The sequence below is a fragment of the Littorina saxatilis genome, linkage group LG1, assembly GCF_037325665.1.
Source record: "Littorina saxatilis isolate snail1 linkage group LG1, US_GU_Lsax_2.0, whole genome shotgun sequence".
In the NCBI taxonomy this organism is placed as follows: domain Eukaryota; kingdom Metazoa; phylum Mollusca; class Gastropoda; order Littorinimorpha; family Littorinidae; genus Littorina; species Littorina saxatilis.
This window is the reverse complement of record NC_090245.1, coordinates 30,056,561-30,070,835: the sequence shown is the minus strand read 5'-3', so window position 1 is coordinate 30,070,835 and position 14,275 is coordinate 30,056,561. Positions and strand designations below refer to the sequence as shown.

At 44.9% G+C, this 14,275-nt stretch overlaps 1 protein-coding gene and 1 long non-coding RNA gene across 2 annotated transcripts in view; both read left to right on the top strand.

The window, feature by feature from the left end:
- Positions 1-9,881, top strand: part of LOC138966825 (uncharacterized) — a 402,693-nt gene extending 392,812 nt beyond the window's left edge. Inside the window, exon 2 of the long non-coding RNA XR_011455774.1 lies at positions 9,488-9,881. This is a non-coding gene — a long non-coding RNA (uncharacterized lncRNA). The remainder of the gene's footprint in view (positions 1-9,487) is intronic.
- LOC138966743 (uncharacterized) lies at positions 21-6,735 on the top strand. Its single transcript, XM_070339074.1, has 3 exons — positions 21-43; positions 2,564-2,650; positions 3,076-6,735. The coding sequence occupies exon 3, from the start codon at positions 3,473-3,475 to the stop codon at positions 6,668-6,670; it is 3,198 nt and encodes a 1,065-aa protein (XP_070195175.1). The 5' UTR covers positions 21-43; positions 2,564-2,650; positions 3,076-3,472; the 3' UTR covers positions 6,671-6,735.
- Positions 9,882-14,275: the final 4,394 nt, after the last annotated feature.

The window sequence follows — 14,275 nt, the reverse complement described above, 5'->3', positions numbered from 1 at the left end:
GCAAACATGGCCGCGCCCTTAGAAACACCGATCTGAGACGATGGTGAGAAAATATGGATAATAATATTGAACTATATATATTGTTGTAAATTCTGGTACTAAACCCCCAAAATAACTCTCCCCAAAAAACGAAAATCTCATCCAAAATTAGGAAAAGTCGTCCTTAGATCGTGTTTTGTTGACATGGTTGATTACATCTGCAACTTGCACCCCACTGTTGGCTTTGTTTTCGTGTTCTTCTTCTTCTTCTTCTTCTTTCTTGATATGGACTGGGTTCATCCGAACGTCTGTAGTCCAGCGGCGGAGTACTGAGTAATTGGTTACTGGTGGTGGGTGACCCAATAACTCCGAGAAGATGGTTAAAAGTATAAAACTATTTACACGAAGAGCTGCAGGGTTACTGGGTCAGCGAGGCAAGTCCGTGGGTACGACCCAGACCAGTTTGGAAGGACTCCAGTGAAGGAGCAACTGTGGTCTTAGGGTCGAGCTTGTTCCACTGACGCAGTGTTCGGGGGAAAAAGGAGTTGAAGAGAACAGGATGGGATGCCCTCTCCTGGAACAGTCTCTGGGCTCCTCTGGTGCGGCTGTCGCCAGAGGTGTAGAACTCGGCCTTGTTGATGTCGACTATGCCGTTGTTGATCTTGTAGAGCATAGTGAGGCGGTTGGCGAGTCTTCTGTCGGCGAGTGGTTCCCATTGGAGGGTCTTCAGCATGCTGGTCACACAGCCTGGGGTCCGATCGCTGTAGTTGTTGTGGACGTAACGGGCTGCTCTGCGTTGGACTTTTTCAAGCTCCGTGACGTCTTTCTGAGAGATCGGGTCCCAGACTGGCGAGGCGTAGTCAAGGACCGGTCTGACCATGGCCTTGTACGTAGCAGCTCTGACGGTGGTGGTGCACTCCCGGAAGTTCCGCCGCAAGAAGCCCACAGTTCTGTTGCCCTTGTTGACAGTCGCTTGCACATGGCTGCTCCAGGACAGGTCATCGGAGATTAAGACCCCTAGGTACTTGCTGGATGGTGTTGTTTCCAGAGTCTGTCCATGGAGGCTGTAGGAAGTTGGCAGGATGGGCTTCTTCTTGTTCGGGGCAATGCGGATGACGGTGCACTTGCTGGGGTTGAACTCCATCTGCCATGTTGATTCCCACTGTTCGAGGCTGGATAGGTCCTGTTGGAGCTGCAGACTGTCCGCTGGAGAGGATATACGTTTGAAGAGTAGGGAGTCGTCTGCAAAGAGTTTGACGCTGCTGAACTGAACGGATTCAGGGAGGTCGTTGATGAAGGCTAAAAACAGGAGAGGACCCAGGACGGTCCCCTGCGGAACTCCGGACTGCACTCCGACTGGAGACGATAGGACGCCCTCCAAGGCCACCTGCTGTTGACGCTGACTGAGGAAGGCAGAGATCCACTTGAGGGTGTCGTTTCTCACTCCGTAGTAAGCCAGTTTCGTGAGCAGGCGGGCGTGGGGCACCTTGTCGAAGGCTTTGGAGAAGTCCAACAGGATGGCGTCGACCTGGGCTCCCTCGTGTGAGGATTTATGAAGGAGCGGAAATAATTGAAGGAAGTGAACTCTAAAGCACAAAAACACTGAAACAGACAATGTGAGCGTCATTGCTGTTTTCGTTTATGATTTGAACATGGTTTTCGACAGAAGAAAAGAGAATCACGAAAATAAGGGTGCATATGTAGCATGAATCAGGCATGACTTCATGTCAAAAACTTCACTTTGAAGATAGATTTTGTTATTTTAGATGGGGTTTTCGGGAGTTTTCAGAATAAAGTAGTACCCGTAAATTCAGCAGAAGGGGTCTATGTCGACCAAAAGTGGGTGCATTCCCTGTAGGCGCATTTCTTGTAGGCATTTTTCGCCGATCTCGCTGAGAGTCATGTGATGCTCATAGCCGCATCGATAAGATTTGATACTTTTCAATCCTTTTTTTATTTTTTCAAAGAGTTTCGATTCGGTGTTGCAATTTTAAATGAAGAAATGAGAAAATCCATCAAGTCCTCCTTTCACAAGGGATTTAACGCTAAGACGTATAACACGCTTAGCGCGAGATTGAGCAGTGTCATACTTTCCTGCAGGAAATGCATCCAGGAGCATTCCCTGTATACACCCAATTTTGGTTAACCTGGACCCCTTCTGCGTTAGTTCAGGGGCGTTTTTCTACTGCAATCATACCCTCTCAATTTGCCCAATTTGCTCTTGTAAGCAAAAAAAATCATTTTAGTTACTATTCAAGTAATGGAATGAACTGTACGGATCCATGTGTTTCAACTTCGGCGCAATCAAGAAGGGACAACAATGTCGATCCTATGTATGCAAAGGGAGACAACCATGGCAGCTATTTTCTTCGATGTAATGACCAAATTAATTAATTATGATTGATTTTGGGCCTATATCCTTCAACTAATTTCGCATGCATTTTTATTTGCTTTGATGTAAATGACTAAAAAATGACTGGATTGTGAGCTTTGAATTTACAACGCTAAAGTTCGACATTACCGAAATGTGCAGATAATTTCATTATTAATATTACTATCTGACTACTGTTTCTGTCTTTTTCAGTTCTAACTACATCTTCACAGGCTGTGGGTTATGCAATCAACCAACTTACAAAAGATCTTGGGATAGAATTATGAACACTGTGACCAGGTGGGTTCTTGAGCACACCAGCACTATCAACCATTTTACGTCTTATCATTGGTTTCAATTTATTTTGAAACGCTTAAAGCTTGCCTTTGTGTGTGTGTGTGTGTGTGTCACTGTGTGTGTGTGTGTGTGTGTGTGTGTGTGTGTGCGTGTGTGTGTGTGTGTGTGTGTGTGCATGGGTGGGTGGGTGGGTGTGTGTTTGTGTGTACATGATTGTATTTTATCCCCCCCACCCCTTAGCCACCCCAACCTCCTCTCTCTCTGTCTATCTGTCTCTCTCTCTCTCTCTCTCTCTCTCTCTCTCTCTCTCTCTCTCTCTCTCTCTCTCTCTCTCTCTCTCTCTCTCTCTCATGTGCACATATGCACACATACTCCTTTTGTATCTGTGGCTCTTATGTGGAATAATCATTGCTATTTATCTTTTTCAGTTGTGAATGTCCCATCTGAGCAAAATTGACAGCTGGATACAGAACCATCCATACTCCTTCAGCTCTGCAAGATCAAAACTGTGACAAACTTGTGGTGCAAGGGGTGGAATTTTATAGCTACTTTTAATTAAAGTAGACACTGTGGTGCTTTGCAGTCTTGATAGACTGTAATGGCAGTGCAAAAAAAAACTGCCCTGCAAAATACTGTAAAAATGAACATCTGCAACTTATTGCTATGACAGAACTATCCTGGGTCTTTTTTAAAGCCTATTGTGAATAGTTCTTAAATACTGGGCCGTACAGTGTGCTCACTTAGTTATTAAAATATTCACAATTTTAAAGGGATCTTTTGCTAAGTCAAGTAGAATTGTGTGTATTTTGGGGTTCTGCTATCACCATGCATGCCAAGGTTACGATTTTGGTGAGTAAGACTCACTGGCGCTGCCTCAGTTGTAGACAGATCAAGAAACACATGGTCAGCATCGACAAGCACCTCCAGGCCCACCATGGTGATCTCCTGTCTCCTTTGGCAACAAGTCCAGAGTCGCAATTACCTGATCTTTTTCTTCCCAAAGGAACAAGGTCATCACTAATGTCATATCAGATGTCTCCCACAAGAACGTCAAAAAGATCAACTCGGCAGCAAGAGCTTGGGAGCTACAGTGATGGAGAGTTTGACTACTCTGGTTACGCCATATTTAGACAGAAGACGGCGGCCAGTGACTTTACTAAAGACACAAATAAAGCTGAGAGGCTTAGCTCTGACGAGGATGAAAAATCAGGTAAAGAAAGCACTGGCAGTAATGAAAACAAGAAGAACAGTACTGAGAACACAGGCCAGATTGCAGTTGCCAGTTGTGACATAAAGAGCAACAAAAGGTACAGACCTGCAAAATCTTTGCCGAAAGTTTCAGTTGGTAAGTCTGCAAAACACCAGAAGCTTACTTTCCATGATACCACAAGAACGACAAGGCCAGCTTCCAGGCAGGACACAAAGACCAAGCAAAGTAAGAAACAACAACATAGATTGGACACCCGAATCAAATTGAACAAGGCTCCAGGAAAGGCTAAAAAACAAAATACTTACTCTCTTCCTGAAGAGCAAATACAGGTGCCCTTATCAAATTGTTCGGATGTGTCTGATACAGAGTATGTAGTTATAAACAGCTTGGTTAAGAAAGATAGGAAGAAAAGGCCACCGAACATCAACATTGACAGCAATGATATAACTTCCTTGGAGGATATGAGTCTGGGTAAAGTTAAAAGAGGCAAAAGAAGAAAACAGCCAGCTGAGAAAGTTCACACACAAACTGAAAATTCTCCAAGCAAGAAGAAAAGAGGCAGGCCACCAAAGGAAAAGTCAAATGAATTGGACAAACTTGCAAGCCATTTTGATGGAGGACAGGTGAAGAAGCCAGGTTTGGGAGGGAGGCCTGTAACCAGGACATTGGAAGTATCGGACACGGAGAGAAACAAACTGATAGATTCCTATGTCATCACTAAACCTCAAGACACTTACAATGGTGCAGAAGAGGCCAGCAATTCTCTTACGAAAGCTCAGTGTTCAGAGCATATTGATGCTCCTCTCCCCAGCGAATCAGTTCATACAAAGACCTTTGGAACCCTGCATTCAGTGCATGCTGCCAGAGTTGATGTAATGGGTTCGCATGTACTAGTTTCTGCTAACATGAATAAAAATGAAATAAAGAATCAAACTTTACATGATAAAAGAAGTAAACTTTTAGTCTTCAGTGAAGACCAGGGTGGAGCACAGGATACAGACAAACTTTCAGTTTCAAATTCAGTCGGAAATGGACAATTGATCAAAGGTGAAAGTGACGATGTGATTCAGAACATCTCTGGTATACCTTTCAATGATTTAACTGAACCAAATGTTGCTACAATGCTCATATCACAGTCGGAGCAACATGTGTCACCAGCTTATGTCGGTCATCAGGTACAAAACACACATCACATATGTCCTCTAGCAGTAAACAGCAGTGGGCTTCAGTCATTACAGTCTGACCTGATTTATTCTGGTGTCAGCTCTGGTCACCTCAAAGGACATGATCAATGCCAGTCTTTATCTCCACCAGGACCTGCAGAACAAATTCCATTCGGTTCTCTCCAACAATCTACTGCAAGCTCTGATGCAAACCTGTACACATATTATGGAAATGCAAACATACATGATCAAAGTGGCACCAGCTTCTACCCAGATGGCACGAATTTAAATAATTTGCCAGTAGCTACAAACACTGAGGCCTTGCCAAATGAAGGCGCAGAAAGTGAACACGCTAAGGAATGGTTGAGAAACAAGGTGCCGTTCAAATTCACCCATACAAAACTCTCAGTAAAGGTCAAGCAGCCATCACAGATATTTGTGTGCAAGGTGTGTCAGGCCAAGTATTCATCTACAGAGGGTTTGTCCCACCACATGTCCAGGATGTCCTCCCAGGAATTGTTTCAATGCAGAAGCTGCCTGAAGACTTTTCACAACATCTATGACCTGAGTCTGCATGTCTTTGGTGAGCATGAGAAGAAGAAAAAGCCATGCTGCTTTGACTGTGAAGAGAAGTTCCAGACAATGGAAGAGTTTGAGAGACACCTTAACCGTCACCTTGGTAACCAGGATCCCAAGCTGTTTGACTTGCAGTTCCACGCGTGTCAGATCTGCAAGGAGGACGTCCCATGCAACCCCGCCATCATGCACAAACACTACTACCGCAAGCACAAGACCACCGTCTGTTTCGAATGCTTAGTTCGATCAGAGCTTGTTCTCATGTCTGATGCTGCATTGGTACAAGATCACAGACGGTCGCACAGTTACTTCTGCAGCATTTGCATTCGGGATGTTCCTGTACTAGAGTCCTTGGAGGCTCACACCGAGAGTCATGCCTCTGTACAGCAGCAGGAAGATGGGCAAGGTCAGGTGTGTGACAGGTGCAACCAGTGGTGTCCTAACAAAGTCAGCCACGCAACCCACCACAGGGAACACAAACGGCAGGTTATCCGTGACTGGCGAGCGGAGAACTGGGATGTAGGATTGGCATGCACACTCTGTGGCAAAGTCCTGCGCAGCAAACGCAATCTGCAGAGACACATGGACCAGCAGCACTCGAGCAGTCGCACCTACAAGTTCCACTGTGAGTTCTGTGGCAAGGGTGAAGACTGCAAGAGTGCCTTGAAGAACCACATTGCCTTGCACCACCTGGGCATCAAGCGTTACGTGTGTGAGTTCTGTCAGCAGTCCTTTGCAAACGGACAATGCTTAAAGCGACACATACTTAAAGACCATGCCACAGACAAACAATACATCTGCGAGCTTTGTGACAAGAAGTTTTGTGAGAAGTCCAAGTGGACGAAGCACATGTTTACCCACACAGGGTTTTCTCGCTTCATGTGCGAGCATTGTGGGAAGGCATTTCATGCTTGTTCTGACCTCAAGAGGCACTTATCTGTTCACTTGGAGAGGCGAGAGTTCGTCTGTCAAAGGTGCTGGCAGGGCTTCAAGCGTAAGGAGCATCTGAATAGGCATGTGAGCAAGTGCCCGAAGGTTATTCAGAATAGAGCTAATGAGGTCCTTCCCATATGAATTTATACCTGAAATAGTTGCAGAAATTAGTGTCCGAACTCCCCCCCGTGTACACTACATTGGGTGTGCACGTTAAAGATCCCACGATTGACAAAAGGGTCTTTCCTGAGTTAATAATTGTCTACCTATACCCGTGTGACTTGGAATAATAGGCCGTGAAAGGTAAATATGCGCCGAAATGGCTGCAATTACTGGCCGTATAAAATTTCATCTCACACGGCATCACTGCTGAGCGCCTAGAACTGTACCCACGGAATATGCGCGATATAAGCCTCATTGATTGATTGATTGATTGATAAATTAGAGCATGGAGAAACATGTGTTGCTTGCACCTCAGTTGCTGGTGATTTTGAGAAAATAGTAGTAGTATTACAGTGTTGTCTTTTCTCTTTATGAGTGTGTGTGCAGGGGCGGATCAGTTGCTTTGTAAGGGGGAGGGCACTTTGAATCGAAAGTGAATGTGATGGGCGCGAAGCGCCCGAATTCGCTAGGGGGGTCCGGGGGCATGCCCCCCCGGAATTTTGTTTTGCCCAAAGAAGCAAAATGGTGCCATCTGGTGCCATTTGAACTTAGAAATGGTCATAGAATCAGCATAGAAAAATCTTTTTTTTTTCTTCTTCTTCTTTTTTTTTTTTTTTTTTCGTTCGGGGGGGGGGGGGCACGTGCCCCCTGTGCCCCCCCCCCTCGTCCGCCCCTGGTGTGTGTGTGTGTGTGTGTGTGTGTGTGTGTGTGTGTGTGTGTGTGTGTGTGAGGGGGGGGGGGGAGAGATAAGCAGAAATAATTATCTACCAAGATTTGCAATTGTTCAGTGAATGCATTGTGGCTCACCAACATTTCACACTTTCGTGGCTTGGTTCTCACTGGAAAGCGACTTAGTACAGTATTGAGTAGTACCCAGCTGCATGATCGTTTTTTTCAATCTACCATATTATCCATAGTGTTCTCTATGTCATACACGCTCAAAGATGCACAAACTCATTTATGCAAGTGTAGCCAAGTTCAAAATTGGCTATTAATTCAGCATAATGTTTTTGTGTCCTCTGTAAGTGTTGCCGATCGCTTTGTGTTTTGTCTGAGTAATGGAGTCATTATCTGTTCTCAGTTAAATTTCGAGATGCACATGTCCCGACACCTGTGGACCGTAAACACGCTTAGCCGTCTGTGTCTATCCACTAGAGACAAGTTTTTGTTCTCTCTGAAGAGTCAAACCGCTCTCCTGGGGAGAGACGAGTACCGTCGGGCTTGCAGGTGGTCAGTTACGCAACTTTATGGCCGAGCCGGGGGTAGCCTCCTGGAGTATGTTCTTGTGTTGTCCTTTTTTTCGCCCCGATCAAAGCCTTGTGAAAGGGTGTTAGAATGTCGCTTTCCTCTTTCAGCAGGGCCGGACTACCGGGGGGGTTATGGGGGTTGCGCAACCCCCCCCCCCCCCCCCCCCCCCTAGCCTAAACATGTACCTTATTTATTTAATTTTTTTTTTATTATTGCTTATTTTATGCCGTTTCATGCAAGGAGCGACCATTTTTCTATCTCAGAATATGACCTACCCGTCAGCTTCAGGGGGCTTCGCCCCCTGACCCCCACAACGAGGGGGGGGGGGGTGGGTTCTAGGGTTTCCGGACCCCCCCCCCCAGCCAAAAAATAAAAATATTGAATGAGGTATGCATTTCTTTATTTTACATTGAGTTTCAATTTTTGGGGTATTACTCAGTGACAAAATCTGCTGCCTGAAACTGGTAATGATTATCCTCAGAATGCACCAGATTGCACAATTTTGCATACTTTTTTTCAAAATTTTCCGGGGGGGCATGCCCCCGGACCCCCCTAGCAAGCTAGGCGCTTCGCGCCGTCGGCTCGGCGCTTTACACCTTCACACCCATATCTTCACAATATACTTTTGGAAAAAAACAGTCATAAAATGAACTGATCCGCCCCTGCCGCCAGGGGGGGACATCCCCCTGGGCCACCACTGGCAACCCCCCCCCCTCCTCTTCGCCTAGTCCGGCCCTGTTCAGGGTACTTGTTCAGCCATGTGTGTTTGTAAGATTGTGATTTGTTTACTTGCTTGACCAATGAGATGCGATGTCAGTCATGTTAGCTAGTGAGTAACTTGTGATTGGTGGCTTTGACCCCACCCGTTCCTATGTACATCATAGCGTTTGAGATTTTTGGCAGAACTGTTCAGAGAGAACTGTTCAGAACAGAACTAGAGAGAAGACGCACTTGTTTTGTACTCTGTTTTCATATAACGCATGATGTAGACTGCATTTTTGACTCACATGCGAAGCAAAAGTGAGTCTATGTACTCACCCGAGTTGTCCGTCCGTCCGTCCCCCCCGTCCGGCCGGCCGGCCGTCTGTCCGGCCGGCCGTCCGGCCGGAAAACTTAAACGTTGGATATTTCTTGGACACTATTCAGTCTATCAGTACCAAATTTGGCAAGATGGTGTATGATGACAAGGCCCCAAAAAACATACATAGCATCTTGACCTTGCTTCAAGGTCAAGGTCGCAGGGGCCATAAATGTTGTCTAAAAAAACAGCTATTTTTCACATTTTTCCCATTTTCTCTGAAGTTTTTGAGATTCAATACCTCACCTATATATGATATATAGGGCAAAGTAAGCCCCATCTTTTGATACCAGTTTGGTTTACCTTGCTTCAAGGTCAAGGTCACAGGAGCTCTTCAAAGTTGGATTGTATACATATTTTGAAGTGACCTTGACCCTGAACTATGGAAGATAACTGTTTCAAACTTAAAAATTATGTGGGGCACATGTTATGCTTTCATCATGAGACACATTTGGTCACATATTATCAAGGTCAAGGTCACTTTGACCCTTATGAAATGTGACCAAAATAAGGTAGTGAACCACTAAAAGTGACCATATCTCATGGTAGAAAGAGCCAATAAGCACCATTGTACTTCCTATGTCTTGAATTAACAGCTTAGTGTTGCATGACCTTGAAAGACCTTGGGTCAAGGTCACATGTATTTTGGTAGGAAAAATGTGTAAAGCAGTTCTTAGTGTATGATGTCATTGCTAGGTTTAGTTATTTGACCTTGACTCTGAAGGTCAAGGTCATGTAAAGGTCAAGGTCAAGCATGTGAGTCGTATGGGCTTTGCCCTTCTTGTTACTTGTGGTGTGGCCACCCGGCCATTGGCTGGGTCGGCGAGGAAAGGGACAGGAATTAAAGAGAAATGTGAACCGACAGTCAAGGTTTTCCAGAGTTTCATGTTTCATAAAGTGATTCGTCGGTCTGTGCCTGTGAACTCTTGCCTATCCCACTCTAATTGTGTGTAAAGTCCATTACGAATGCAAGTGTTGTTCGTTCAGTGCAAGACACGAAAGAGGCATCCACATGGTGCTCTCTTTACTTCGGGGTCTACTTCTACTAGGTGACAACTTCACCTACCTACTACTTCTACAATTAACTTCCTCCTCCTTCCACCCCATCATACAAGCTTAGCATGCGCTTGCAAACACATACACACGTGTGCGCGCACCCACACACATATTATCAGTGTTCACGGTAAATATTTTGGGATCGTCATACTCAAGATACAGCCCCGTGACGTAACACACTGAAATGAGAGATCTTAGATTCATTCGGTGTTACGACAAACACGGTGTGGGAGACGTTCCATGCGTAAAAAGGTCTGAGGCGGAAGTGCTCCAGCTCTGAGGGGCCCCTTTTTCGCAGTCGGCTCAGATCTCTTGTCACGGTAGGTGTCGAAGGCAGTGTTCCACTATACTTTTTGGCTTGTAACGTTCATAAATGCATTGGGTATTACCACAAGTAGGCAAATAGATGCTACAATGAATAGATATCGCAAGAATTTATCATTTCTGTCAAAAAGTGGAGATTTTTGTGCATTTTCGTGGTTGTGCTCGATACAGACTAACACAGACCAACCACACCCTAATGGGGAGCTGAAGCAATGCTAAAACAATGTTTTGGCGTCAAAAAAAGTTTCAGATTGCTCCTAGATTTCTCTCAAAATTAAATAATTCCTTTAATCGATGATCCAGCTCTGAGCAAGAGCGAAATGGGCGGAGCTTAGTTTGTTCCAGCTCTGACGCAATTCGCAAAACAGACGAAATAAGGCCCGTATAGATGAAATATGTACTCCTGTTGATAGAATAGCATATATATGTAAGACTTCCTATCAGTGGATGGCATCAAAGTTGTGAAATCTGCATGCTATGCGGCAAAAACGAAATGTTCCATCTCTGAGGTGTTTGATCGCAAAATGTCCTGGCTCTGAGCAACTGTTGAAAATGTTCCAGCTCTGAGCATTTTTTTATTGACTGCTCTGTAACTGAGAATTGTGAAAGATCTAAATGAAAAATCAACATAGAACCTGTTATATCTTGGTTAATGAGGTATGCTTTGACTTTTAATGTATTGCCGCATTGCTGTTTTAGAGGATTTTAAAATTATTCTTAGAATAAAACAAATATCATTGAACCGCTGAAAAGGATGTGTACTCTAGGATTTTCTTAGTTTGTTTTCTTCAGATGGAGGAAGCCTCGATCATCGCACCTCTTGATGTCACCTGGGAACTCAACGTTAGCGATAATACCGAGAGGCACTGGCATGCCCCCTGTTGCAACCAGCACCCCTGCAAAAAAGCGCCATCTTTGTGCCCACTGCGGCAAAGATTTCGCATGCGCATGGAGTGTTAAAAGACATGTGCGCACAGTCCACAATGAAGAGGGTAGGTGGCGTCATAAGTGCGGAGCAAAACATTCAGCAACAATAATGATCTCATCGCACATGTGGCTAAGCATGAAGGAGAACAGCCTTACGCCTGTCAGCTGTGCGGGAAGGATTTCCAGCACAAGATCTCTTTGACGAGACACTCCACCACTTGCCAGCAGATTGTCATTCCAGCAATTGTCTGCGGTTATTGTAACCTTGTATTTTCAAGTAAAACAGGTCTGTATGACCACAAAAAAAGCAAAGCATTCAAACAACAACATGCGCTGCATGCAATAAATGTGGAAAGCCGTCCGCATGGACTGGGTGGCCGAGTGGTAACGCACTTGCGCTCGGAAGCGAGAGGATGCGAGTTCGACCCTGGGTCAGGGCGTTAGCAATTTTCTCCCCCCTTTCCTAACCTAGGTGGTGGGTTCAAGTGCTAGTCTTTCGGATGAGACGACAAACCGAGGTCCCTTTATGTACATTGGGGTGTGCACGTTAAAGATCCCACGATTGACAAAAGGGTCTTTCCTGGCAAATTTGTATAGGCATTGATAAAAATGTCCACCAAAATACCCGTGTGACTTGGAATAATAGGCTGTGAAAAGTAGGATATGCGCCGAAATGGCTGCGATCTGCTGGCCGATGTGAATGCGTGTGGTATTGTGTAAAAAAATTCCATCTCACACGGCATAGATAAATCCCTGCGCCTTGAATATGTGCGCGATATAAATTGCATCAATAAAAAAATAAAAAAATAAAAAAATACATAAATAAATAAATCCCTGCGCTTAGAACTGTACCCACGGAATACGCGCGATATAAGCCTCATATTGATTGATTGATTGATTGAAACAGCTATCGCAGGCATGTTAAGTCATGCAAAGGTTTTAACAACTTTGCCTGATTCAGTGACTTCTCAACAACAAACAACAATGACAGCCTTTTTTAGTTATAACTTTTTATTGCAAGATATGCAGGTGCAAGTGTAATCAGAATCGTTTTAATAATTTTGAGTTTACATCTGATGTGTACCTCATCGTTGATTTGTCCTCTATGTTATGCCACCGTACAGTGTCAAGGAAGAGTTTATAAGAAATATTTTCAAGTGGAAATGAATCGCAGTAGTCATTTCTCAAAAACTTGACAAACGCATCAGCATCACCTTTTTGTTTTAAAGTCGAAAGCCCTTTGGTAGGATACCTACCAACTCCTGAATCAAATCATTATGTTCTGCTTGTAACGAAGATGGCTGTGGACCAGTTTCAGATTTCTGTTTCCTTTTTAAGCAACCCTCAGCATCGAAATAACATTTTCTACCCTTTCGTCTGGTTTTATTTGATAATCACGAAGGTGGTCCTTCTTTTTGCCTTCATTCTGACAAAGGAAAGGTTTGTAAACTTTAAAAATGTCTGCTGGGTGTTCTTTTTGACAATGTTCGTATGCTTTAGTAATGCTGTCTTCTTCGTAATATTTGCTCAGAGCTGAAACATTTTCAACAGTTGCTCAGAGCCAGGACATTTTGCGATCAAACACCTCAGAGATGGAACATTTCGTTTTTGCTGCATAGCATGCAGATTTCACAACTTTGATGCCATCCACTGATAGGAAGTCTTACATATATGCTATTCTATCAACAGGAGTACATATTTCATCTATACGGGCCTTATTTCGTCTGTTTTGCGAATTGGGTCAGAGCTGGAACAAACCTAAGCTCCGCCCATTTCGCTCTTGCTCAGAGCTGGATCATCGATTAAAGGAATTATTTAATTTTGAGAGAAATCTAGGAGCAATCTGAAACTTTTTTTGACGCCAAAACATTGTTCTAGCATTGTTTCAGCTCTCCATTAGGGTTTCGATGGTCTGTGTCAGTCTGTATCGAACATAACCACGAAAATGCACAAAAATCTCCACTTTTTGACATAAATGATCAATTATTGCGATTTCTATTCCCTGTGGCATCTAATCGCCTACTTGTGGTCTTCTTCTTCTTGTTGCCGCTACACGTGGAGACCAGTCCAATTTAGAAATGTAGTGGTCATCTGCAGGGACGCCGCCGTGCCGTACAGCTTATCCTGGATGGGGGTCGGCTCCGGCCACATCTTCCTTCTCAACAACTGGAAGTTCCCGCAGTCTTGTAGGATGTGGTGGGTGTCCTGCTCTGCTTCTCCACAGGGACACATCGGGGATGGCACAACTTTCAGCTTTGAGTGGAGGTGTTTGTTCAGCCTGTTGTGCCCTGTTCGCAGCCTAAAGATGGTGACCTGCTCTGGTCTTGAGAGCAGGTGAAGGCTGTCTTTTTGAGCCGGGGTTCGGAACAGGGCTTTAGTGATGGTATTTAGCTCGGCAAGGCTCACGGCGTTGTCTTCTTGTTCTTTTTCTGCACCGGATTTTGCCAGGTCATCGGCTTTCTCATTTCCCTCTATGCCGCAGTGTGAGGGGATCCACTGAAGCACTGTCCGTAGGCTCTTGATGTTGTTGAGGGCCTTCTTCAATGAGGGTTGACTGTCACTGTTATAGGCTTGCAGCACAGAGAGGGCGTCTGTTAGGAAGACGACATTTGTGTTGTGGTCTGCTCTTGTTGCAATGGTGTGTGCTGCCTGAATGAGAGCGTATACCTCTGCCTTGTAGTTGGTGCAGTAAAGGCCGGTCGGAAGCGTCTCCTCCGTCCGTTCTCCACCGGGGTATTGGATGTGGACCCCAGCTCCTCCACTTTTGACGGCATTTGTGGCTGAGCCGTCCGTATACACCCGGATCCAGGCATCATCAGGGTATCTTTCCTCAAGCGTTGCCAACGTCAGGGCTTTCAAGACTTGGTCGCTATGTTCACCTTTGTTGTTGATGTGGGGTATTGTTGTTTGGACAGTGACAGTTTCTTCTGTATCTTCCCAAGGTGGGGCGT